The 25,420-nt window shown below is 40.8% G+C and overlaps 1 protein-coding gene across 1 annotated transcript in view; it reads left to right on the top strand.

Annotated features, from left to right (window-relative positions):
• The window catches only part of TRPC5 (transient receptor potential cation channel subfamily C member 5), a 117,398-nt gene that overhangs the window by 9,242 nt on the left and 82,736 nt on the right, over positions 1 to 25,420 (top strand). Inside the window, exon 2 of the mRNA XM_017659582.3 lies at positions 20,512 to 21,033. Coding sequence (XP_017515071.3) covers positions 20,512 to 21,033 — 522 coding nt within the window. The remainder of the gene's footprint in view (positions 1 to 20,511; positions 21,034 to 25,420) is intronic.

Raw genomic sequence — 25,420 nt, 5'->3', positions numbered from 1 at the left:
AAAGCCAGGCAGTCTGGTAGCACAGTTGGTGTTCTTCCTCCCTATGCTAGCCTCATTTTGCCCTCCAAATCCTCCTCCTCGCCCAGCGTATCCTCTCCCAGCTGGTGATACCTTTGTCCTTTCAGTTACCTAGATTTGAAACTTGCAGTTGTGTTCATCGTCAGCCTCCCCCTCAGCCACCCACATCCAGTTGCTTAGCAAGTCCCTTTGAATAACTTAATAGGAGTGAGGAGGCAAACGTGTATAAACAATTAGTCAAAATGTAAGTGCTATTAGTGATAAGAAAGCTGTGAATGTGGGAGAATAGACATCTGACCATGTCGCTCCAATAACCATAGTTGTCCTTATTCTCTATAGAATAAAGTTCAAAATACAGGCACAGAATTGATAGTTTGAGGAAAGAGTGTTGGCTAACAGCCCCGCAAATCATGCTGAATTATCAATGACAAATCTGGCCCTAGGCTTGGAAGGATAGTGAAGCCAACAGACAAGACAGGATAAGGGAAGTGGTTTCTTCTATCAGCAGAAAATCTCTGGAGTCAGGAGGGCCCCCTTAGTGAGGGCCATCCTGGATTCAGGGACCCTGATAAACACACACTTTGCTGCCTCTGGCAGGAGCTGGCCAAGTCACCCCAATCCAGCAGTTATTCTTTATTCTAAGAAGTATGTCAGCCCTCTGAAGTCCTCATGGGAAGGTAATCAGCACGTGATTACCAGGAGCTTGAATGAAAGGAAGCTTCCTGTTTCACCTTGCTATCCTAGGATTCCTGAAGGAGGGCTGTGAGCCGGATAAGAAAAAGACACTGAAAGACCCTTACAAAGAAAGTCAAATCAGAGAAGGAAAACGAAATTCGTCCCAATGACGAATCTCCTGTGAGTCTACCACCTTTACCTCTTCCCCCAGAAAAGGGGGTGATGACGCACAACAAACACCTCTGAAGCTGGAAAGTGGAATTTCTACACCCCCCTCTGGTCTCCAAGGGCAACCATGCAGCAATTTGATGTTTGCAATTTGACGTTTGCAGCCACTATCAGCTCCATTATCCAGAATCGTGGATAGAACTTTGGAGCTAAAAATGTCCTCCAGAGGTCTTCAAGTCCCTCCTCTTGTCATCAGATAGGCAGACAGTGTCTCCCTACCTTCCTATGGGCCTGCCCAGGGAAAGCTTCAATCCCCACTGAGGCAGCCGAAGTTGAGAACAATTTGGGTTTTGCGTGTCCAACAGAATGAAGATGTGTGGTATTTACTCAAGCAGTTCCCTCTTTTACTTCCTCCTTTATTTCTTAACTCTCAAACTGAGGTGTGAAATTTTTCAAGTATCAGGGTCTTAGGTAACCACCACCCTTTTCAACATCCATTTGTTTATTTTGGAGTTTTTGCTACAAAAGTAATACACAGTACATTAACCAGAAGAGTTAAAACAGTATAAAAGCATATGAAGGAAAACATCCTGTTTCTCACACTCAGAACCAACTCCCTAGGTGTTATCACTATGAACAATACAGGTGTGTCCTCCTACATATTTTCCATGCATATTCAAACAGAAACACACACACACACACACACACACACACACACACACACACACACACACACACAAGACTTCTTCTCACAAATGTTCTGTATATTGTTTCTTTTTCCTTAACAATACACTGTGGACATCTCTGCTTGTGAGGATATTGATCTTTACCATATTCTTTTTAATGACAATGTTGCATTATATCATACAAATGTACCATATTTATTTAACCCAGTCCTCTATTAATGAACATTTCAGTTGTTTCAAGGATATGTAGGTTTTTTGCTTTTTACTTTTCTGAACAATGCTCTCATAAATTCCTTGAACCCTTGTATGATTATATCCGGAAGGTAAATTCCTAGTAGTGAGATTATGGAATCACAGGGTGTGTGCATTATTCAATTTCGATATATATTGCTAAACTGCTCTCTTGCCAACAGTGTATTAGAGTGCCTGTTTCTCACATCCTTGCAATCATAGAGGGCAAAAAAAAATCAAAGATTTAAAAAAATCTTGCCAAACAGTAGTAAAAAAATCTTTGTCACTCTGACACATAAAAAGTGCCATCTCATTACTGTTTGGCATTTGAATTTCTTGTACATAAGTGGAATTTCATAACTTTTCATATTATAAACAATGTGCTTTATTCTTATGTGAATCAAATGTTCATTTTTTAACCCATCTTTTTTTCTACTAGAGTCTTCATCTTTTTCTTAACTGGCTTGTCAAAGCTCTTTGTATATTAAGATTATTAGCATTTTATTCATTCTTTAAAAATTTTTCACCTTGATTTATTAGAGAACAGTGATTTACCCAGAGTGTTAGAGCAAGTCTGGAGCAAGAGTACACCTAATTGTAATCTAGATCTTTTAACTTTTCTGCGTTAAAGCATAGGTTTGTTTTTAGGTGATACTTAAAATGTCTTAGTGGCTCTCTGGTATAACAGAACCTGGATGAAAGTAAGCCTGAATGTTCAAGGATTCCTTGATTTTTAATTTTCCAGTTTAGTGCTTACGTATATCTGTTCAAAGAAAATAAAATCTGTATGACTGTTATAGCTAGAATCTACCGAGCTGGAGGCACAGAAGAGGACCAGGCAGGCCTATACCTTAAGTGCAAAGGGAGTAGAAAGGAGGCAGAAAAGGAGGAAGGGTTGTTCTTTAGCAGAGAAATGAGTTCTAACATCCAGGCAATGGCAAAAATTCATTTAATCCATTCTTTGCCCTGATTTTGTTGGCAGCCAGAGTTGTCACTTCAGAAAAGATGGCAAGTATAAAATCATGCAGGAAAACATTTTCCATGACTTCCTTAGTTGGGAGGAAACATAAAAGGGAGGAAAAGTGACATGACACGTCTACACTATTTCTGGTCTAAACCCTCCAAATTGTCTGCATTGATCAGATAAATAGGATAGTTTCCAAATTTTTACTTTATTTGATGCCATGCTGACATAATCATCTAGATTAAGAATGTGTTTGGGATTGAGAGAGTAGCCCAATACCAGTGTCAAAATAGGATGATCCAGCAGCCCTCACATATGCCAGAAATATTCTTGATAATATACTGGCTTTTAGTGTCTTTCTTGTCCAGTAGTCAATAAAATGGCACTTAGCCCTAGAATAGAACAACCTAAACAAGCTCAAAGTGGAGAAGCCATCCCTAAACCGATGCTACCAGCCACCTCAATTGTCTGCTACTCAGGTTACTTTTTCCTACTTTGATCTGAGAAAAGCTAGTAAGTTTGGGGATTCACAAAAGGGGTAAATCAAGCTTTCCCATGTTTGAAGTATGTGAAACGCAATTATAGATTCAAGGTCTGGAAGGGGCTCAAAGAATAGAGGAAATCATGTGGTGTCCATGACAAGAGCCTTCTAGCCTTGAATCATTCCAGACCATCCTAGAATCAACCACTTCTGACCACCCCTGCCACTTCACCCTAGTCCAAGCCTCATTACCTTTTACCTAGATAATTGTAGTAGCCTCCTAACTGATCTCCTTCCTTTTCCTCTGACCCCCATATAATCTAGTCTTTTCCCAGTTGTCTGAGTCACCCCTTTAAAACATAAGTCAGACCATGTCAGCCTGCTCAAAGCCCTCCACAATCCCTTTCCAATGCCACCAGGCCCTGCATGATCGGCTCCCTGTTCTTTGCTCTTACTGAGGCAGGAGTTAGTGAGATACAAGCAGATAGAGTTCAAGCACTGTGTAAGTTTCAAGGCTTCAGGTAAGTTGCAGTCAGGAGGGACCTAGGGTCAAGGCTTCACAGTAAACAAGAAGCCACCACCTGGACATCTGGAAATTTCAGCCTGAAAAATAAGGGAGTTGTTTTTTTTTAACCCATCTCGGCCCTAGCAACAAACCTCCCACCCAAGCCAATCATGTGGGCTTCTTCCTTTCCAAAAGCTCCAATCCAACTCAACCATTCGAAAGTACACTTAGACCTCAGCTCTAATTGGTTATGCCCTATGCAGCGAAGCATTGTACTTTCAGCTCCCTTGGAGCCCCCTTCTGATTAGCAGGAGCCCTTTTCTTTTCACTCATTAAAAGCTTTGTTGGTTGCTCCGTACTCTTGTCTGTTGGCTTCATTCTTTGTTGCCTCTGAGATGGATCCTGGGAAAAACCGGTAATGTCATCTCCTACCATTCTCCCCTTGCTTACTCTGCTCCAGCCATACTCACCTCTTACAAGAATGGTCTAGCTTCAGGGTCTTTACCTAAAATGTTCTCATTTAATAGCGGCAAGGCTGGCTCTTTCCTTTCATTTGATATCTGTTCCAGTGTTACTTATCAGGCAGGCCTTCCTAATCTCCCTGTGTAAAAATAGCACCTCCCTCCATTGCTTCCTATCCCTTGCCCTGCTTCAAGATTCTTTATAGCACTTACCACCACCTGACATAACTGTTTGATGCCTGTGGCACCTCTCTAGAGAAGGAATATTATGTGGAATATTTTGTTCACTTTTAAATCCCCAGTGCCTAAAACAGGTTTTGGAACATGGCAGGCACCCCATAAATATTTATTTTTATTTAGGTATGATTGACATACTACACTGTATTTGTTTCAGGTCTAGCACCACAAACTATCTTCCGTGCATCGAACCTAAGTCCTTCAACTGACAGGCTAAATAATTTCCTCTACTTCAGCTCTTGGAGAAGAGAGAAGATATTCTAATGATATACAAACTTCTTTCAATAGAATATTTGTTATTTTAAGGAGCTGATATTATTAGCTCTTAACAAAAGCTAAGGCAAGGTTTCTGATTTCCATGGTGCCCCAAAAGACATCAGCCCCATGGAGTAACCCTCTGTTGTCAGATAGCAGAGATCTAAAGACCCATGGTAGGAAGGCCACATGAGTGTCTAAGTGACAATATCTTTAACTCTAAGTTGGTGCAGTTTAGGCAGAAGAGCATTAAAATACATCCTCTAGAAACAAAACATATTTGTGTCTAAAACCCAAACTATTTAATAGCCACTGACATTGGATCTGAAACATTAATCTGTGATACATATCTGGTCAATAATTCACAGCTTTTACTAATCAAATAGCCTTCCCTTGGATTACTGAGGGGTGTACACAGTGGTGAGCCCTGGCTTGGCTTTGATTTCATCATTTTTCTGTCTTCCCTGTTGAATCACTGATTTTTTTTCTTCCAGTGTTAAAGTCTCCATCATTTTAATCAGAGACTGCCATGATTTCTAAATTGGCTGGTTCTCATTTGTAAACCAGGAAGCAGCAGAAGGTGGGCTTTCATATTTTCTTGTCAGTGCTAAGCTTTTTTGGGTAATAGCTTGTCTTATCAGAATGGACAGTGTTCTCTGGATCCTGGAACTTACTTGGGAGAAAATACCATAGATCTTACTTGGGGGAAGCAACTCAAATGAGCTAGGCTGTCTTTACCTGAAAATCATTCTTTGGTCATTCCTACTACTTTTTCATAAATTCAACTAAATGATTCACCTGATGGTATCATTTCCATACCTTTTGGTCTTCAGGATTGGAGAATGCAACCCCATAGCCAGACAGAACAGAATGGCCTAATGATAACACTGAGCTAGCACTCTCAATCCTGAACTCCTTCTTTGGAACCAGGCTGAAGTATTTCCTGAAAGACCCTTAAACCCAGCATCCACAGGGTGATCTTACGAGTGAGGAGCTACTTTGTACCTAAAGGAAATGAACTACAAGATAGAAAAGCTTTTTTTTTTACTGGTCCAAGTGGCTATATTAGAGAAAACCAGATTCACCAATGACTTATGAGTTAGCATTGGCACCCTTCTTCCCACCAATGGTGGGTACAACATTGATGAAGCAAAGTTACTAGTTCTGCCACTTGACACAGCCCATCATCGTCTCCTCCTCCTCCTCCCCCTACCCATCTTTTCCTCCCTTTTGGCCACTCTGGGAGTCTGACTTCTCACTTTCCAAGTATAGGCCAGATTACCATGGACTTTACCTCCAAACATGTGACCAGCTATTTCTTCCCATTGAAGAGCAAAGAGAACACTAACTAATCTCAAAAAATGAACAATATTTTGAAATTATTCTAAAGCTACATTATAAACCCACATTAAATAGGTACTATGACACACAATTGATTTAGTAGAGAGGCAAGACTACAAAGCCCCAGTATATATAAAACCACAAGGGAGTTCACTAATAACTCCACAAGCAGTGATGTCATTGATATATTTCTAGAATAAAACCTCTGGAGTTCTGGTGGATATCTGTTTGTCTGTGGCCCACTTAATCATAGAATCATCAGGATTAAGTGAAATACAGTGGCAATCTGTTCTTCTGTCACTGTAATCAATCCAGGGCGTATTAACCTCTAACCTCTGAAAGAGTTAAACATTCCAATGTTAATTTGATGGAACAGAAGCTTGGCAGGGTATGAAAGAAGTCCCAAAGCAATTCTGTGCTAGTGTTGGTTGCCCTGAATTCTCAAATGTATGTCTGGGCCTCCAGGGAGTCTCACGTATATGAATGAACAGTACTATGAGACCCCAGATGAAGAAGAGTTTACTGGGAGTTTAGCTTTCTCCCTGTATACCTGACCACTTTTGCTGCTCTTTCCTGACAATAGATGAACAATTCCCTGTATCTATGGAGCCCTCTGAGAGCTGGCTGCAGTTTCCTCCCGTTAGAAATTGGGGGTAGAATAATCAGATATCTGGGGGACTCACTACCTCTTGCAACTTTTGGTTACTCTTAGAGATTCTATTCCCTATTAACTGAATGTGAAGGAGAAAATTAAGCAGTAGTGAATTTGATATGGAATCCCAGACCCCTCTAAGGCATCCTTTCTATTAGCCTTGGCCTGCATTCCTGAAAAGATGCTGCAGAATGGAAAGCTTTGTTGAAGCTAGTTACATGTGTTTTCCAGAAAGAAGAGAATGTCTTGCAAGTTACTGAAAGGTCATCCTTCCATTTAAAATGTCTTTGCCTTTCTAAGTTGCAGCTTTGAATTATGTTTGACTTCAGGGAAATATAGACAAGGCAGCTGATGGTTTCCTAATTCAGGAATGATCGGCATCTAGCTTACCTTTTTCTAGGAAGACTGCAGCCCCACACCCTTAGCCTGGAGTGTACTGGGAGGAAGACAGGCAGGAGAGAGTAGAAGTGGGGTTAGAAGCCCCAAGTAGCTCTACCTTCTCCCATCTCAGACCACAGGCAGCCACATTCCTGACCCTTTCCTTTAATACTTGGTCTGTTCTGACAAGAACAATGGGCATTCTGCTCAGAAGGTTCTATTGACGATACAGCTGCCTGTTCAAAGCAATACAGTTGAAAGTATTGTCAGAGAGGAAGCGATTCTGGCACGGGGCTGGGGGTGGCATTTTCCTCAAATTTTTCCTCTCAAAATGCAACAGAGGGAAAATATATGAGTCAATGCAGAGCAGTGTATGCATATTAGTAAACCTTTGCTCGTCAAAGACTGCGTTTGGAAAAACCTTGCTGATGATGTTCACATCATCAATATGACAAGCATAGGTTCGATCATTAAATGGCTTAAGCTAATTTTCCTGTCAACCAAAAGTTACACATTTGTTTTAAAATGTGACCCATTTATTATTATGACCCAGTAATTGAATCCTGGCCATTGTGAACTGAAAAATCAACTGCTCATCATGATGTATGCTGTCATGGCTGCAAACAGAGACTTTCGAGTCCTGTTTTTTTGCTTATGAAGAAAGAAATATTCTTGAAATGAGTCCTGTTGGAATGTCTGTGCTAGGAGAACTTTAGTGTCTTGGCACTCTCCAGGCTCAAGCTTCTTTTCTCACAGGCTTCCCAGCTCTAACCAAGCCCTGCTAGAGTGAGAGGCTCCCTGATGCCTGGAAGTCTCTGAGAAAAGTCCCTCAGAAATCCCAGGTGGGGAGTTCACACAGAAAGAACCTAAATAGGAAATTTCCCCAGGGTGCCTCCAGAAGTACCAACCAATAAAACATGTTTCTTGCCATGAATGGCAGTCACTATAGGTCAGTCTCATGTTTACCTAGAACAGCCATAACTCATGGAGTTTCCATTCTGATGATAACTATGGGCCCTACCTGTGGTCCTGCCAGAGAGGCATGTGTGCTGACTCCCTTCTGGTATGGCTGAGGATAATAGAACAGCACCATGCCATGCAAAGGCAAGCTCCATAATGACCTGCCTGGTTTCCTGCCACTATAGCCCTTCAGTACCACCATGCCTGGCTAAAAACACTTCATTCCCATGGGGTGACTCTTCTGGCACAGGCTCTGGGACTAATCCTGTTCCTAGCAATGGGGACTCTTTCAACTTGAGGCCAGTACCTCAGCAGTTCAGCATCCAGTCAGCCAAGCTGCTGGTCTCCTCTGAATCTTACATTTTGGTAGCAATGGGTGACCCCTTGCCTTTTTGCCATGTAACTAGGCTTCTGCTTTACACTCTACTTTAGGGGTTCTGAACTGCATGCAATTTTGCATCCCCAAGGGACATTTGGAAATGTCTAGAGATGTTTTTGGCTATCATACTTGGGGAGGAGGTGTTGGAGGTATCAAGGGGGTAGAGGCCAGAAATGCTACCCACTGCTGACAATGATCAGGACAGTGCCTACAGCAGAAATGCATCTGGGCCAAAATGTCAAGCTACCCTAGACTAATTACAGTAACTGAGTCCCTATCTTCTATTCTGCCCAGTCCCCCCATACATGTTTCCAGACCTCTACAACACCAACTACCTGCCTCCAGGTGCAGTATTATGCCCACAGATTGGATAACCTCTCTCTTATGCATTACTAGCATGTCTGGGCTGCTTCTGATGCCAGATGCCTAGAGATCTTCCTGACTACCTTGAGTCCATATCACATGTTTGCTAATAGCCCAAGCTCTGGTTTCAAACTGCTTGGATGAAAGTCCTGGCTCTTCCCTTTGCTAGCTGTGCAAGCTTAGACAAGTCACTTTACCTTTCTGAGCCTCAATATTATCTGTACAATACAAATAATGGTAATTACTGCCTCATAAATGAGAACACATGTCAAGTACTTGGGAAAGTTTCAAGCATATTCTCAAGTATTTGGTGAATGCCAGCTATTAACTATTGTTGAGGCATTTTGAGACTGCTTCAGCAGATTTTTCTTGTCTAGTGATTGTCAACCTTCTACAGCAGCACTGTCCAGTAGAACTTTCTGCCATGAGGGAAATGGTCTCTATCTATGCTGTCCAATAAAGTAGCCATAATGTGGCTATGAAGTAGTTGAAATGTAAACAGTGGGACTGAGGAATTGAATTTTTTTAATTCTATTTCATTTTAATTAACCTAAAGAGCCAAATGTGACTAGTGGTTATCATAAGGCACAACACACTTCAAGGGTTTTTCAAAATTAATATTCTGCCCAAAATAAAATTCCAATTAACTCTTCTAGGGAAAGGAGAAACAGTCCTACTCCCTCTCCTTCCAGACATGGAGAATCATTTTCCTAGTGAGACACTGAACTGACTGGAGTGTGCGGCAATCCTCAGGTAGGCTGGCGTAGAAAAAGAGTCAGAAAGTCATGACTAATTCTAGCTAGTTCTGCCTGTCCGTGCGCCAGTCAGCCCACTGCAACAAGCCTCAGGTCCTAAGGCAGAGGTTCCCAACTCAGGCCATGCTGCCCCCAGAGGACATTTGGCCATGTCTGGAGATGCTTTTAATTGTCACGAGTCTGGGAGTATACTACCAGTGTCTCGTGGAGAGAGGCTGGGTAGAGGGATCCCCCCCCCCCCTACAGGACAGCAACTGACAACAAAGAATTATCTGGTTCCAAATGTCAAGAAACTCTGCCCTGGCAGGATTCTTAAGCAGTCACAGATGGGAAAGCATCTATTCCACTAAAACCCTCCATAGACAGAGTGCCTCTTACCTCCCTGAAGAATTCAGCATAATGTTCACACTAACCCTAGTTGATTCCCTTCATATTACCTGGAAGGAAATTTTTCCTTTCCATAATAGGGACAGAGTTTTAAAAAAAACAGTAATTCTGCCATCGGGAAAAATACAAATAAGAGACAGTTCTAAGATGATGGAGGCCATTGAGAAGAACTGGGTCTAGGTCACCAATTGCTATGATATGAGAAGGAAGAGAACCTTTGGACCCCAAGTTTTAGGATGAAGGATTTCCACAGTGTGTAATAACATGGTTGACCTCTTTACGCCAAAAGGTGATACAGTGTAAAAAGGTAAAAGCATTTTCCCAAGGAATTAGATTTAGATATGTTTATTGCTTCTGACCATAAGGGACTATTTAGAGGAGCCAGAAATATCAGAGCCACCCTTCTTTGAAACTGATAGCATGGAAAGAATTCCTGCTCTGCCCATCACCTCCTCCTGTGCCTTAGAGACAAAAATCTGGGCTGTACAGCCCATGGACCTGAGCTTGGCATTGGGCTAGACCTTATATTTTAGGCCTCCTAAATTTCTCCATGCTGCTATTTAGGCACATTTTCTCACTTGTGGCCTTCAAAGGGAAAGTTGAAAGCCTACGGTGTTCAGAAAACCAAATGGAATCATTCAGATCATAAACCCATTTTTCTTTTCCTAACTCTGAGCTTGGGGAAATGCTAAACTATTCTACATAATGGTCCCCTACTTTTCATGCAGTTTACCTAACTATGCACCCAATGTCCTTGTGTAACAGCAATCAGCAGGGCCAGATATATAAAATCCAACCCTACAGATTTTTATCACTATCCATAGGTTTGAAAGATGGAAGATAGTTGATGGAAGATAGTTTATCATGTTTTCTTTGCTGAAAAGATCAAGGACAATCATGTAAAAAGAAATGAACTCCCCACCTCATCAGGTACTATGCCCACATTTGAAAGTAGCTGCTGAGCCATAGCATTCTATCTCCAGAGACTAGCCCAGCTGCATGGCTTGCCCTAGGTGTGGATAACTGAGAGAAGAAGGAATGTGGGTCTTAATCAGTGTTTCACAAGTGTGACACAATCTCCTCTCTCAAACCTGTTCCTCCAATCATATAACCCTTTAGTCCAATGCCTGCATATGAACTGAGCAACTTTAAAACAGAATTTGGCATGTGTATGGATCATACAATGAAAATCATGATTGGCAAATTCTTGACATATCTAATATCAGTTTTGCTTCAAGATTTCTGATCTGGTTTCCTTTCTACTTTTCTAAAAGATCTCTTACCTACCACAGGCTGACTTTAGACCATTTTCTTTATTCAGGCTTATCCTGCACTGCTTTTGAGAGTACTGAGAATTATCCTTTCATAACTTCCTTTACACTCTGAGAACTAACCAAGCTAAATTTCTATCACCCAAGGTCTTCTAGGCCTAAACTGGGGCTCTTAGTAATACCTACCAATTTTCAATTATATAGCAATGAACATACTTTTCTACTATATGGCTATGAACTACTTGAAACACAGCAGAGGTTCCTGGGTCCTCTTCTTGCACAAAAGACCCTCCCTCTTTTTGTTCATTCTGATTCTGTTTCGCTGGTAAATGTTCTCCTATCAGGATCAGTGACTACTGGAAAAATTATAAAAGAACAAATGGTTATTTGTATAAGAAATACTTGAGTTTTTTATCAGTCTGATTATCCTGGCCCTTACATGGTCCTATGCCCTGGTTGGATCACCTAGGTTTCTTCTGCATATGGGTTCTCAACCCTTCCAGAAACATTTATCAAGCTACCCAAACTCACGTTAGTCACATGATGAGCAATGACATGGAAAACTCTAAATTAGCTTGGCAGCATCCTCCCTCTAATAAAGCAATCTACAAGAGAAATTTAGAAATCCATGGTGACCTGTAAATATGAGCCAAGAACAGTTGCTTTCCTAAACAGCTATTCGTATCAAGCTCCACCACAGGGCTACCAACAAAGCTAACCACACTCCTACTGGCCAACTGGGGCTTCATTCTTGTGCAGTCCTAGTGACACAATGATCAAGCCTTCAATTTTTACATTTTTCCCATCTCTATACTTAACTAGAATGACAATAAAAGATTTTAAAGGCAAATACAGAAGGTTACACAGTTAGTAGCAAAGCTTAGCTTTTAGTTTTTTCATATTAAGATCTCATTATCTTAAATATTCAGACAAATCATTGAGACTTTAAGCATGAGAAACTGTTTTGATAAAACAATTAGAGAACTCTTTGTAATTTTTCAACATTGAGAGCAGACTAACAGTTAAGAAACTGTCTTTTTAACTCAAAACAAAATTCTAATTTTTCTGTGTACTTGATATCGTGACTCTTTTGCTTTAATTTTACATAGCATGACCATATCAATTCTTCTACAAACTTTATACAACTTCCTTTTACATTGCATTCTCCCTCTTTAAATAAATAGCTCTACTTTAGAACAATTACTTTCTTTTACTCTCAACAAAATGAATTTCCGTTCTTTATACTTTCTCTTATTAAAACGCACATCCTTTTAGCAAGTAGAGATGTTTTCTTCTTTAAACAGCTTTAATTAGATCTCAAAACTATTAGGAACTTTAATTTTCAGTGAACACTGAGAAGTGGGCTATTGTAACCATTGCACTAACATTCTTTAGATTAATAAATTCATGAACACACTTTATAGTTCCTGACACCATGTGCTTTACAGCATAATCTCTAAGCACAAAATATGTCTACTTAACTTAGGAAAACTTTAAGATTCTAGGTCACTACAAAAATTTCCAGGCTGCCGCAGGCACACACACTGCAATACACAATCACTAAGATATTCACTTGCTATGCCTAGCTTACCCACTCCCAACAACCATGCCAGACCACCTACAAAACAGCGGGTGTGGGGAGGGGTGTAGGGTTGGGAGAGAAAGGAGGCTGGTCTGTGCTGGGAGGAGTCTTGTCCGTGGTTTCCGGAACTGGAGGGCGGGAGGAGCATGTTCCAGTGGGGGAAGAGGGTGGTGAAGGCAGAAGGAGAGGGGGAGGGGGGGTGCAGCCACCAGAAGAGGAGAGGAGCAGGAAGACGGCATGGTTGAGAATGTAGGACTTTAAGATGGCAGCGACACGGTGGAGGACAAAGAACTTAAAGATGGTGGCAGAGAGGGGTGGGGGTAGCAAGCTGAGAGAGGTGGGAGACTAAGGTCCTCCAGCGGATCTGAAAAGGAAGAAGGACTGGGCAGAGTAAGAGGCTGACAGTCCTTAACTGGAGATCGGGCGAGGAGAACCTGAGTCGCTGAACACTTAACGTAAAGGTCTGGGCGGGAGTGCAAAGTCCAAAAAGCCTGCACATATGGGATTTCACCCTACTTTCCGCTCCAGTGGCAATAATTAGTCAAGTCAGTGAGGAGGCCAAAATTGAAAGTTCCCTCAGGGGGCCAGCAAGATTGATTGTCCAAGCGATACTAAGGCCCAGCCTCAGAGCAAAGAAAGAATAGCTTCCGTTTGCGAACTTCCCAGGACAAATTAGAGTAGCTAAATTAGAAATGGGACACCACAGTGGGGTCTGATCCTCTGCTTTCGAGGGCTGGTTCCCTATGTCTGTGCCACTCCCCAACTAATCCCACTGAGAAGAGCACCCAGCATCCCAAGCACACCAAGTTAGGGGAGATGGCCTGGGAGCCTTGGTGAGGGACATCTCCCACAGTGCAGGGCCAGGGGCGGGTATCCCGGATGCCCACAGTGGATGGCTGGATGCCCAGGGGCTGCATGCCCCAACCTGGACATAGCTACGATTTTGGACAGACCAGGTGAAAACGGAGTTAGGAAGGGAAACAGACCAGGGTAAACTGAGGGACTCACCAGAAAATAATCCACGCAGCGGAGAGCAGGCTGAGGTCCTGGGTTGGGGAAGGAGAGGGCAGGGCCACCAATGGGTGGTCAGGGCCCCACGCTCACACCCCTTCCCGGGTTTCAGCACCAAATGTAAGATAAATTCTAATCGAAATAAGCAGATGATGAGAGGCAACAAAGGGCAAGGCAGTTTATTTGAGTGCCATCCCGGGTGAGGTTCACCAGTCTGCATAAATACAGGCTGGATAAGTCGCGCTCAGCAGGGCAGGCACGGAGTTTTTAAAGAAGGTAGGGGGAGGCAGAGCTTATATTTACAGCGGCGCGAGGACTAGCTAGCCGAAGGCACATTTTTCAGGTTGGGAGGGGGCAGCAGCCGGGGACTTTGGCACATCATCAGTGTCCGATGTGCTCACCCCTCCCTCTGGTGCCTCCAACCTTACAGGTAGGATTTGTTTCTTTCTTATGGCTGAATAGTATTCCATTGTATATATGTACCACATCTTCTTTATCCATTCATCTACAGATGAACACTTAGGTTGCTTCTATTTCTTGGCTATTGTAAAAAGTGCTGCGATAAACATAGGGGTGCATATGCTTTTTTGAATCTGAGAAGTTGTATTCTTTGGGTATATTCCAAGGAGTGGGATTCCCAGGTCAAATGGTACTTCTATTTTTAGATTTTTGAGGATCCTCCATATTGCCTTCCGCAATGGTTGAACTAGCTTACATTCCCACCAGCAGTGTAGGAGGGTTCCCCTTTCTCCACATCCTCGCCAGTATGTGTTGTTCTTAGTCTTTTTGATGCTGGCCATCCTTACTGGTGTGACATTATTGATTTTTACATATCAATATTGACTTTTTTAAAACACCAGATGGGTTCTGTGACATCGCTCCCAAATAAGTTTTGTCCATTTTGGACTTCCTATCTAAATTACATCCAATTTGGCTTTGAAATCAACTGAGATGACCCAATAAATCCTAATTTTGATGGTTCTGTTTTTACCAGAACCTGGGAAACAGATTATTTCCCATTTTATGCCAATGGCTGCTCCAGAATAGATCATGCAGCACTATCACTAACTAACTGACCTTATAAGAAGGCAGAGTGGGCAGCTGGTAATGTGATGTGATTAAATGCTGGCGTTCTTCATTTCTGAGAAATTCAGAGAAATGAAATTTTATTTCCAACAGTCCTTTGGACTGCTGAAAAAGATTTATTTAGTCTGGTGTGTTAGAGTGGGGAGGAGGAGCCCCAGCAGGTGGAAAAAGAGGTACTGCAATTTCACTAAATCCAGGCACAGATTCATTTCCAACATGATGCTATCAAGCCAGCTGTGTGAGGAAGTACCAAGTGGAGAGATTTGGCCTATGACCAGACCTCATTGTGGGTATGAATGAGGTGGCTCCTTATAAGGGTCTGCATGTTAATTACAAATGGTGGGTTTAATTTCTGAAGCCTGCGATAAAGTCCAACAAGGGCACCTGCCTAAGGTTGGTAACAATGGGGTTCAGAAAAACTCCAGTTAGCGGATTATGTCCAGTGATGAGGTTCATGGAAAAGAATGTATCATTTAGGCCTCTTGAGAACAATAACCTTGTAAAAGCTCTAGCCAATCCTGAGAATAGGAAAAGTGGAGTATCGGCTATTCCTTTGTTATATCCTCTGGCAATGGAGTTTAGCTGCAAATATAAAGAAGCTGACTTTAGCTCACTCTGTGCACTGTTCTGCAAGGGTTTGTGATGAGCTCTGAGCCCAGTGACTGTTCCATGCTCATTAATCCAGAAGGATCCTAAAATATAATGCTATCTTTCAACAGGAAGACCTAGGGCAGGTCCAGGAAACTCATTAGGGACTGAATGCAAAGCCCCAGAGAGAAACGGACAATTAACTTCTTTAGTGGCCATGCCCTAAGCCCACATGGTTGCAAATTTCAAAATTCAGTCAAGTCGCTTCGGGCACCAGGTTTCTTCAGAAATGCAGTGGTAGATAATGTGAACCAAATCTCATTTCTTGGTGTTTGATTTCCTTCCCCTCTACCCCTCTTTTTTTCCTTTTAAAAGACATGATTTCTAATGGGAAACCCCAGATCATTCAGCATAATTTTGGAGTTCAAAGAGAAGGCAAAACTTAGTAAGAAAATAATAAAATTGGATTTTCCACCTGAAACCTCAATCTGAGCACAAAATGGCTGTTAAAGGATAATTTTTTTTTTAAAAAAAAGGTTAAATCATGATCCTCGTACAAATTGAAAGTGAGCACATGCCCAAAATTTTATTTAACTCATTTCATTAGCAAGGGAAGCAGGAGGCCATGCAAACAATAGCCTGCAAGCCAAATCTAGCCTATCACATTTATGTAAATAAAATGTTATGGAGTACAACCACACCCACATTTACATATTGCATATGGCTTTTTCATGCTCCAGTGTCAGAGTTCTATGGTCACAGAGCATTTATCCTTGGACCTTTTTCAGAAAAAGTTTGCTGACTCCTGATACAGGCCATTGCGAATGCTGAAAGAAATTTACATATAGATGCACAGGGCAATAATCAGTTGCATTCTGCCAGATAAAAAATATTTGCATTACAATTTAATGAGTTGTAAAATAACTCAAAGATAACCAAAGGCACAGATAATCCAGAAGAATGTACTAGACCTGGCTGCTAGGCCAGGTACATGAACAGAAATTCACACTAGGGATCCAGGGAAAAAATTTGTTTCATAAACTAGGGCACAGATGGAGAAGAGGCTGGGATTCAGGAACCAACAGGACAAGGAGAGGTCCTTGATGCACAGCCCCAATGATTGGAATTTAGAATGGCAGAGGCTGAGACTGGCCACTTGAGTGCTTCCTACTTCAAGCCTCAGTGGTTCTGGAAACTGGGGCAGAGCTCTGTCCTTGAGGTAGATCCGGGAACCCAGCTGTGGGGAGCCTCAGCAGGCAGAGGTAGATTTTATCCACTTTCTGGGTTTCAACTACTCTTAATAGGCTGAAGACTCCTGCATCTACTTTTTCAGCCCTGACCTTTCATTTAAGATTCATGCTAGAGTTATACAATTTTCTGCTACTGTTCCAATAAGTACTTCAAATTCCACATGTCCAAAATTGAACTTGTTTTAACCCTAAACCTGTTCTTCCTCCTGTATTAACTGTCTCAACTGATGACATCCCCTTTCAATCAGCAGTGCAGTCCAAGAACCTGACATCCTTGATTGCTTCTCCTTCCAGTGCTATCTGACACACCCAATGAATGTCTTAAATCAGTTCTTTCCTATCACTAGAACCGCTGTCTAGTTTAAGATCTCACCATCTCTTCACCTGGTCTGATACCTTTTAACTAGTCTTATCTTGCTGAAACTCATTCAGTGGTGTGCTGGAGCTGGCTTACACTGGCTGGTGAGAGCTGGTTGTATGCATCTCTTCCCAACTCTGTGTTCCATGATGTCATATTGGTAGCTTGAAATTGGCCCCAATGGGAGTACTTATGCCATAGAAATCAGGGAACATTACAAATCAAGATTTTTTTTTTAGAATGAGAGCTACTTGTTAAAAATTTACCAGCACATTTACCACTGCCCACTCCCCACTTTGACCAAACCAATCTTTGTAAAATATTTATTCAATTATGCCAGTCTTTTGATTAAAACTCTTCAGGGACTCACCACGGCCAACATACAATATTAAGAGCCCTAACATGGCATCCAAGGTGTTTTATTATCTGGACCCTGCCTAAATGATGAGCTTCCTCTCCATCCCTGCTTAGTCTCACAACTTATCTTCTATCTCAGAGGTCACAAACTGACTTGCTTCAGCCTAAATTGCCTCATATATGCATTTTGTTTGGCCTGCGCACTACTGTTTTAACTCTTTTGAACCAACATTTAAAACTTAACGAAATTCTACCCCAAAGGGGATTAAGAGGTGCATACTTGCATTTATAAAATAAATAAGTCACAGGAATATAATGTACAGCATAGGGTAATGCCTTTGTATGGTGACAGATGGTAACTAGACTTGTCATGGGGATCATTTTATAATGTATAAACACATCAAATCATTGTTGTACACCTGAAACTAATAGAAGATTGTATGTCAATTATACTTCAAATTTGAAATGACATTATTCAACAACAACAAAAAAGAAATTCTACCCCAAAATTCATATTTCTGATTTCTCTCAAAAACTTACCACACTGGGCCCTTATCCATGCTTATGCAATAATTTTATAACAAGAAGCTGAGCAGCTGATGCCCCTTTGAGAGAATATGTGCTCTACAGTTCCCCAGTCCCTACCATTCTGTCTCCAAATTATGCATATGCACCCACAGCTAGCCCTCATATCTGTTACCATATTATCTGGTGCCTATTGTAGACACTATCATATAGTCCTGATTACTATCAGAACCCTGACCCTCATTATAGACTCTCTCTTTCATTACCATGGCTGTCCTGATGATAGTGCATGTCCTTGCCAAGTCTAGGAAGGGGAAAACATCAAGATGAGAAGAGGAAGAAGGAGGGGTGGGGGTGGGAGAAGCAGTAGAAATCTGTAATCTTTGGGTCAGAATTTCCATTTTGAAGCAATAGAATTGTAAAAATGACAGGCAGGTTTTTGTGTCCTAGGTTTCTGTGACCTCGGGATATTCCCTATAGAGCCCATTTTCTAATCTTCCAGAATGTCTACCTCTCAGCTGGACATGAGAAGGAAAGACCCAAGAAAACTAGTTCACATTGACTCAAATTATGAGATCCAGGTTTGTAAACAAGTCAATTTCTTAATTTGAGAATAGGAAACTATTTCTTTTTGCTGCTTGCTTGTTGTGTGTCTAGCACTGTGCTAGATGCCCTGGGGAAGACAGGAGCAGACTATGACCATTCTGCCTTCAAAGAGCACACAACCTTATTCAGGAGGCAAGAAAAACATATGGGAAATAATTAGAGAACAGAGAATGGGAGACTCCCAGATCTGAGGTACATTCTTCCTGGGTAGACTGTGACATATCACTCTCATGATCTCTTCCAACTCTAGGCTTTATGCTAGTGGTTGTGTTTAAGTTTATCACCAGGCCTACTCAGACCTTCTTCTTTCCTAGCCTGTAGGTTTTTTGTTAATTTCTTTAAGATTATTCTTTCCTGTGTCCAATTTACTTTCTGAGCCAGTTGCTCACTTCCTGTTGTCTTGTTTGTAGCTGCTCCCTCTAAATGTTCAATAATGTTGCCTCACTGCTCCAATCCAAGCAATTGATGACCCATGTGCAGCCAGCAATCAACTGAACTCAAGAGGCTGATACAGCTGCTCCATGAAGGAAGCAAATTTCTGCACATTCCTCCTACCCCTTCTCCTCCACTTTTCACCCATTTCTTGTTTTCTGGCCACTTTCCTGTTTGGGACTCTTTTATCCAAGGTGGGAAGGAAGCAAAGATTATGAAAAACTGCAACTCATCCTTTTGTCAGTTTGCCAGCAACTGTGGGGTTCTTTAAAAAAAATTACTAAGAGTAAAAAGAAACTATTGATTATCACAGTATTTGTCTATTCTGTGAGAATCTCAATTATCTATGTTTTGTTCTCCCCAGCTCAAACACTTGGAACTGTTTTTCAAAAGTGTAAAGTGTATTGAGATCAGTATTCCACAATCTCCCTGAAGCTTATCCATGTTTTGAATACTCAGCTATATCCCTCCATGAAGACTCCTCTGACTATTCCAGTCCATTCTCTAGCTCTAGATCCTATCACAGAGAGACTTCTCTGTGGGTCTAGTGAGCTGCCTCAGTTTCTCTATTAGACTGAAAACAGATTGGATCCCAAGAGACATTTTAAGGTCAAAAGACTTTTTATTCATTGATCAGGTTCTGCAAACTCAGCCAGAAAAATTCTAGAATACCCAAAGAACCCCATACCTTTCACTTATACATGCTAGTTAGACCAGGCACAACATCATGGACACAATTTTATCAAAGGTCCTTTTCTCAACAGTAACTCCTCCTCCAAGCCTAGAGTCCTCATTTGCCTAGTACTTCTTTCTGAAATTAACAGATTCATTCTTTCTTGCTGGGACCTACAGGAAGTTAGAGGAACACTCTCTGGCCTTAGTAATTTGTCCCCTAAAGTCCCACATAGATATAAAGACACTGTAACCATTTGAGGGTATCTTCTCTTTAGTTCCCAGAGCTTGACTTAGGGCCCTGGTCTTTAAAATTACTTATCTTTAGCTTTTCAAATGAATATTCCTGCAGTTTGTACTGCTCATTTGGAACCAAACACATTCTATTATGTACTCCTACTTACCAATTTTATATAAGTCTGATCTACCCAACTAAAGCTCCAGGAGGTCAGGGAAAAATTCCTTTACTTCTCTGTATGCCCTATCATGCCTCAGAGAAAACTGGGCATATTGTGGTTGCATAATTGTAAAAGCCAAGCTCTAGGATCATACTGCCTATGTTTGAATCTTGATCCTGCTACTAAAAGCTGTGTGGCCTTAGGTTTGTTCTTTAACCTCTGTATGCCTCAACTCCTTCATTTGAGGAGAATATTTACCTCACAAGGTGGTTGTGGGGCTTAAGTGAGTGAATACATGTAAAGTGCTGTATGCCTGGCATGCATTAGCATTGCACAAGTAGCTATTTTGGGAAAGAGCAGAACTGACAAAAGAATGATGACCCCGGTTCCTGAATCACTGACATCTGATGCGCCCTATGCTCCCTCTCTCTCCAGCCTTAATCCCGCCCTTTCATGCTTTTTAATTTTATTGTATCTAGGTCCCCACTCTGATGATGGACACTCAGTTTTCCGAGTTCACACCAGATATCACTCCCATCATGCTGGCTGCCCACACCAACAACTATGAAATCATCAAATTGCTTGTCCAAAAACGGGTCACTATCCCACGGCCCCATCAGATCCGCTGCAACTGTGTGGAGTGTGTGTCCAGCTCAGAAGTGGACAGCCTGCGCCATTCCCGCTCCCGGCTGAACATCTATAAAGCTCTAGCCAGCCCCTCACTCATTGCCTTATCAAGCGAGGACCCCATCCTAACTGCCTTCCGCCTAGGCTGGGAACTCAAGGAGCTCAGCAAGGTGGAGAATGAGTTCAAGGCTGAGTATGAGGAGCTCTCCCAGCAGTGCAAGCTCTTTGCCAAAGACCTGCTGGACCAAGCTCGGAGCTCCCGGGAATTGGAGATCATTCTCAACCATCGAGATGACCATAGTGAAGAGCTTGACCCTCAGAAGTACCATGACCTGGCTAAGCTGAAGGTGGCAATCAAATACCACCAGAAAGAGGTAAGCGGAGCTCTTCTCTGCTTGCAGGTAAGCTTAATACCCCCCGGAGTCCAGAGAAGCAGAGCAAAAGTCAACCTTTTTCTACAGTTCAGCCCTCTAGCAAACAAATGGTTAGATCGTAACTTAAAAACCAGCCCATTTATCCAAGGCACATATAGCCTCTGCACATTTTCTATTTATGGGCAGCTAAGTAGGGGAAAATATCAATCATCTGGTTCATTGATGGAAAAGTATTCATTAATTTAACAAATGCTTATTCAGCACTGTTCTAGGTATTTGGCATACAGAAAATGGTCACTGAACTTGTCTTCATGGGGCTCATAAGCTGGTGGTGAACATTAAAAGAAGGTTCACATTGGTGAATATATAATTACAAACTTAAGTAAATGCTCAGAAGGAGAACTTATGTGAAAACATAAATTACCAGTAAGTGACCCTACCATACATATTAGGGCCATAGAGGGCAGTGATCATGAAAGGCTCACTGTCTGGATGCTGTTATTTATTAACAGAACTAAGTCCTACACAGCCCCTCAGCAAGAAGGTTGAGATATGCATTTGAAAGATGGAGTCATCCCTCAAAGAGGGATGTTAGTCATTTCAAGCACATCACATGCTTTCCAGCTTGGCCACATTTACAGTCTAGCTGGTGCTGTTCTGTGCCATATTATCAAACAATTTTGGGGAGTCTCCTAGCAAGCCCAATTCAGCTCCTTAAAGAGGCAGCATGGTACAGTAGAAAGAGCAGGGACTCTGGAGGGAGAGGGACTGAGGATGGAATTCCAAATCCCCAGCTGTATGACCTAAGGAAAGTGACTCAAATTTCCAGGACATTAGTTTTCTCATGTATAAAATGGAAACAACAATAGTTCCTCCACTTCATAGGGCTGCTATGGAAAATAAATGAGAAAATGAAAGTGCACAATGTATGACACAAAAAGTACTTTAGTGTCCATTTCCAGCTCTCTTCCAATGCTCCCTGGAGTCAGATTCAAATAGGTTGAGCCAAGAGATGCTTGGCACCTGAAGGGCACCTGTTATTATCCCTACTCTTCAGAAGTGAAAAATGAGGTTAAGTAATTTCAGCCTTAGTGAAATAAAAAGTGGATAGTGGCAAAACTTAGGTCCCTGGAGGAACATAAAGTTTAAACAGAACAGGTAATGTGCTTGTGCACAGCCCAATATTCAGCATATTCAATAAACATTAATTGCTATTATTCATTTTTATTGTTACGCACAGGGATCCATGGTATATGGTCTGATTCTGTGTACTGAAATTGGAGATAATAGATATAGTAATGGCCTGTCCCCTTCTTTACCCCTTTTCCTTCCACCATCCTGTTGTGGATGCATAGTATCTGTTATGTTAAGTAGTTCTTTTCACTTTGATATATGTGTGTGTTTCCACTGATGATGTATAGTATGGGTTCAGTGTGTTTTTCAGTTTATATAAATTGTTAAAATACTGTAAGGAAAAAATCACAGGTATTTTTAGGACATGAATTGATTCCAGGGGACAAAATGGTTAATGGGAATAGAGGTGTTAAAAAATAGATGTGGGGGGGACTTGGTGAAGGGGGGAGCCGAGTAATCATAATGTTCTTCATGTAATTGTAGATTAATGATACCACAATAAAAATAAATAAATAAACAAACAAATAAATAAATACATAAAAATAGATGTTGTGGAACATAACTAAAGTTCGCATGCCTTACCTCCCTAGATAGCAGATAAACTTCATAATTTTAGGTTCCCATCCCCCTGCAAATTAACAGAGCATTTATTTTCAAATAATTTCAATATAAATTCATCAATTTTATATTGATAGGTCATCTCCCAGCTACTTTATCACTTGATCCCTTCTGCTCATATAATCTTCACTTTACTTACTGCTCCATTTGAAAACCATTGTGATGACTTCTTCATGCTCACCAGGATCTGCTTGGCATATGACCATGGAATCAGCCTTGGGTTCTACTTTCACAGTCTGCCAACCCTCATTAACCTAAGCATTTTTTTCCCTCATGTTTTAGTCCTTTTGCTTTCTTGAAACTTCGTCTCCCATATCCCTTATTTCATAATTTACTTTATTGCTGTTATTACAGAATATATCTATATTATTATATATTCATATGAAGTATTCATCAGCTATCATTATACCAACCTGAATATGCCAAGGGGTTGTATTTCTTTTTGCTCTCTTAATTAAGTATAAGAAATTACAAAATTGTTTTCATGGTCCATTTGCTGTGTAAATTCACAGGGTCATCTATTTTATGGTGGTAAGAAATAAGAAATACATAAAATAAAATTTACCACTTTAACCATTTTTAAGTGTGTAATCAATGTCACTAAATACATTCACATTGTTGTACAACCATTGCCACTAGGAATCATTTTTTGAAGATGCACAAGTTTTGGGGTATCCATTTTTCTTTCAACATTGAGTCCATACAATTAGAGTTTCATATTTTGCAGACCACACTATTTTTCATCTGTAACACTGGAAAATTAACATCTTTCAATTATTCAAAGTTATGGATATTCGCAGTAATACAAAAGTAATCCAGGAAGCATTGTATTTACCCAAAGATCAATTTTAGGCCCAGTGGATTTTACTAATCATTGTGTATCAAATCAGTGAGAACTCTGAAATTTAACAGACTGAGCTGTTTCAGTCAGAGCATATCAAACTCCAACTCCAGGTTTGCAGTAAATGTGGCAAGGATAATGAGTGACTTGCAACTTCAATGTCAATAAATTCATTAAAAAGAATATACTTTCATAGAGCCACATAAACTCAGTATGGTTCGAAGTTTAGTCCCATCAGAGAATTCAAGATTATTTTGGGATTTAAATACTTAACTCTAAACTTTCTAAGATAAATTGTCTTAATAATGTCCATAGATCAAATTTAGTTTAGTTTCTCTTCAAATCACAGATCAGCGGGGCAGGCTTGAGAATTCACATACACCTTAAGGTGTGCACTCCCAAAGGCACTGCTTCCAGAATTTAAAACATGATGTATACCCATCAAAATCTATAAATCTCTTCTGAATTGTGACTTCCTTTCCATAAAGGAACTCTGTAATCCTTCCTAATCTGTGAATTACAGTTTTTAAAAAATCAGTGGTTCCACTGAATCTCAAATGAATATAGTCTCTAATTGCACTCTATTTGATCCATATGTCTAGTTTAAGACTGAATACTCTCATCTTGAAAAAATCAGCAATGTCCTTATTTTGGAGATACTTTTGTAACTTCAAGTCTAGTGTGTTTGGATAAGAAACACAATTCTGTGAGTGACTGAGGTTCTAATAATTCAGGTATCTGTGAGTACATCATTCTCAGAAGTTCTTGGTATGAGGAAGTAGACTGGTAAATCTGTTCAATAAGTATCCATAATCTAGTCTTTAAAGAAATGAAACATGTAACACTTAAGGCCAAAAGCATAACAAAGGTAGCTATCTTGATAATTTATTTTATCATATTATGCAATAAACTTGATCACCAACTTTCACAGTATACGCTCTCCTATATAGGATGGAAAGAAATTAGGCAAACTAATACTTACTTTGAACACAAATGAATGACTGAAAACTAATTTTATCTTTCCAATATAGCTATGCCAAATGAACTCAGCTTTTCTAACTTAGATAAAATTCCTCATATTCCTTTGAGGCATATAATTTATGTGTGCTGGCTCTTCAAGAAGAAAAATACATTAACATCTTCAGTGAGTCCCACCCCAGGATCTAATCTGAGGGTTACGTGTTGGGAACCCTAAACAAGTTGGACACGTGTTTGAAAAGGCCAGCTTTTCCAGATGAGCTTCAGGCCTTGAAGAAGGCCGTCCAAGAATTATCTCCCAGGGCCAGAAGTATTTGAAGGACAAATGGCCTCTAGATGGAAATGGGGCTATTGAGCTAAAAGAGAAAAATTGTCTTCTTTTTCACACTTGATTTCATGCTTTATTCCACTTGCACAATGAGGATCTATCTTAAAGGATAGGGGATTTTTTCTTCAGTGTCTACACTGAGAATAGGGAAGAGCAAATGTGCCAGTTCTTCACTTTCTAGCGTCATCCCTGCTGAACCCTGTTCAGTCTTCTTTTAAAGCATGTTGTGATTCCATCTGGGCAGAAATATCTACTACAAATGGAAACTATGTCAACTGGTGGAGGTATTCTAAGAGAGGAGCAGAGACTCTTGTTCCAGGGAAAAATGCTCACATATAAGTCCACTCACATCTAAAAGTTTCAAACAAACAACATGTCTCTTAAAAAGCTGTATTATATACACACACATATAAAAAACAGTATTTTTCTCTATAAAATGAGTTGTAAGACAACTGATTTTCCAAAACTAGAAGTTAAGGGGTTGCCAA

This window comes from Manis javanica, chromosome X (genome assembly GCF_040802235.1).
Source record: "Manis javanica isolate MJ-LG chromosome X, MJ_LKY, whole genome shotgun sequence".
Taxonomy (NCBI): Eukaryota; Metazoa; Chordata; class Mammalia; order Pholidota; family Manidae; genus Manis; species Manis javanica.
This window is presented reverse-complemented; position numbering and strand designations above follow the sequence as displayed.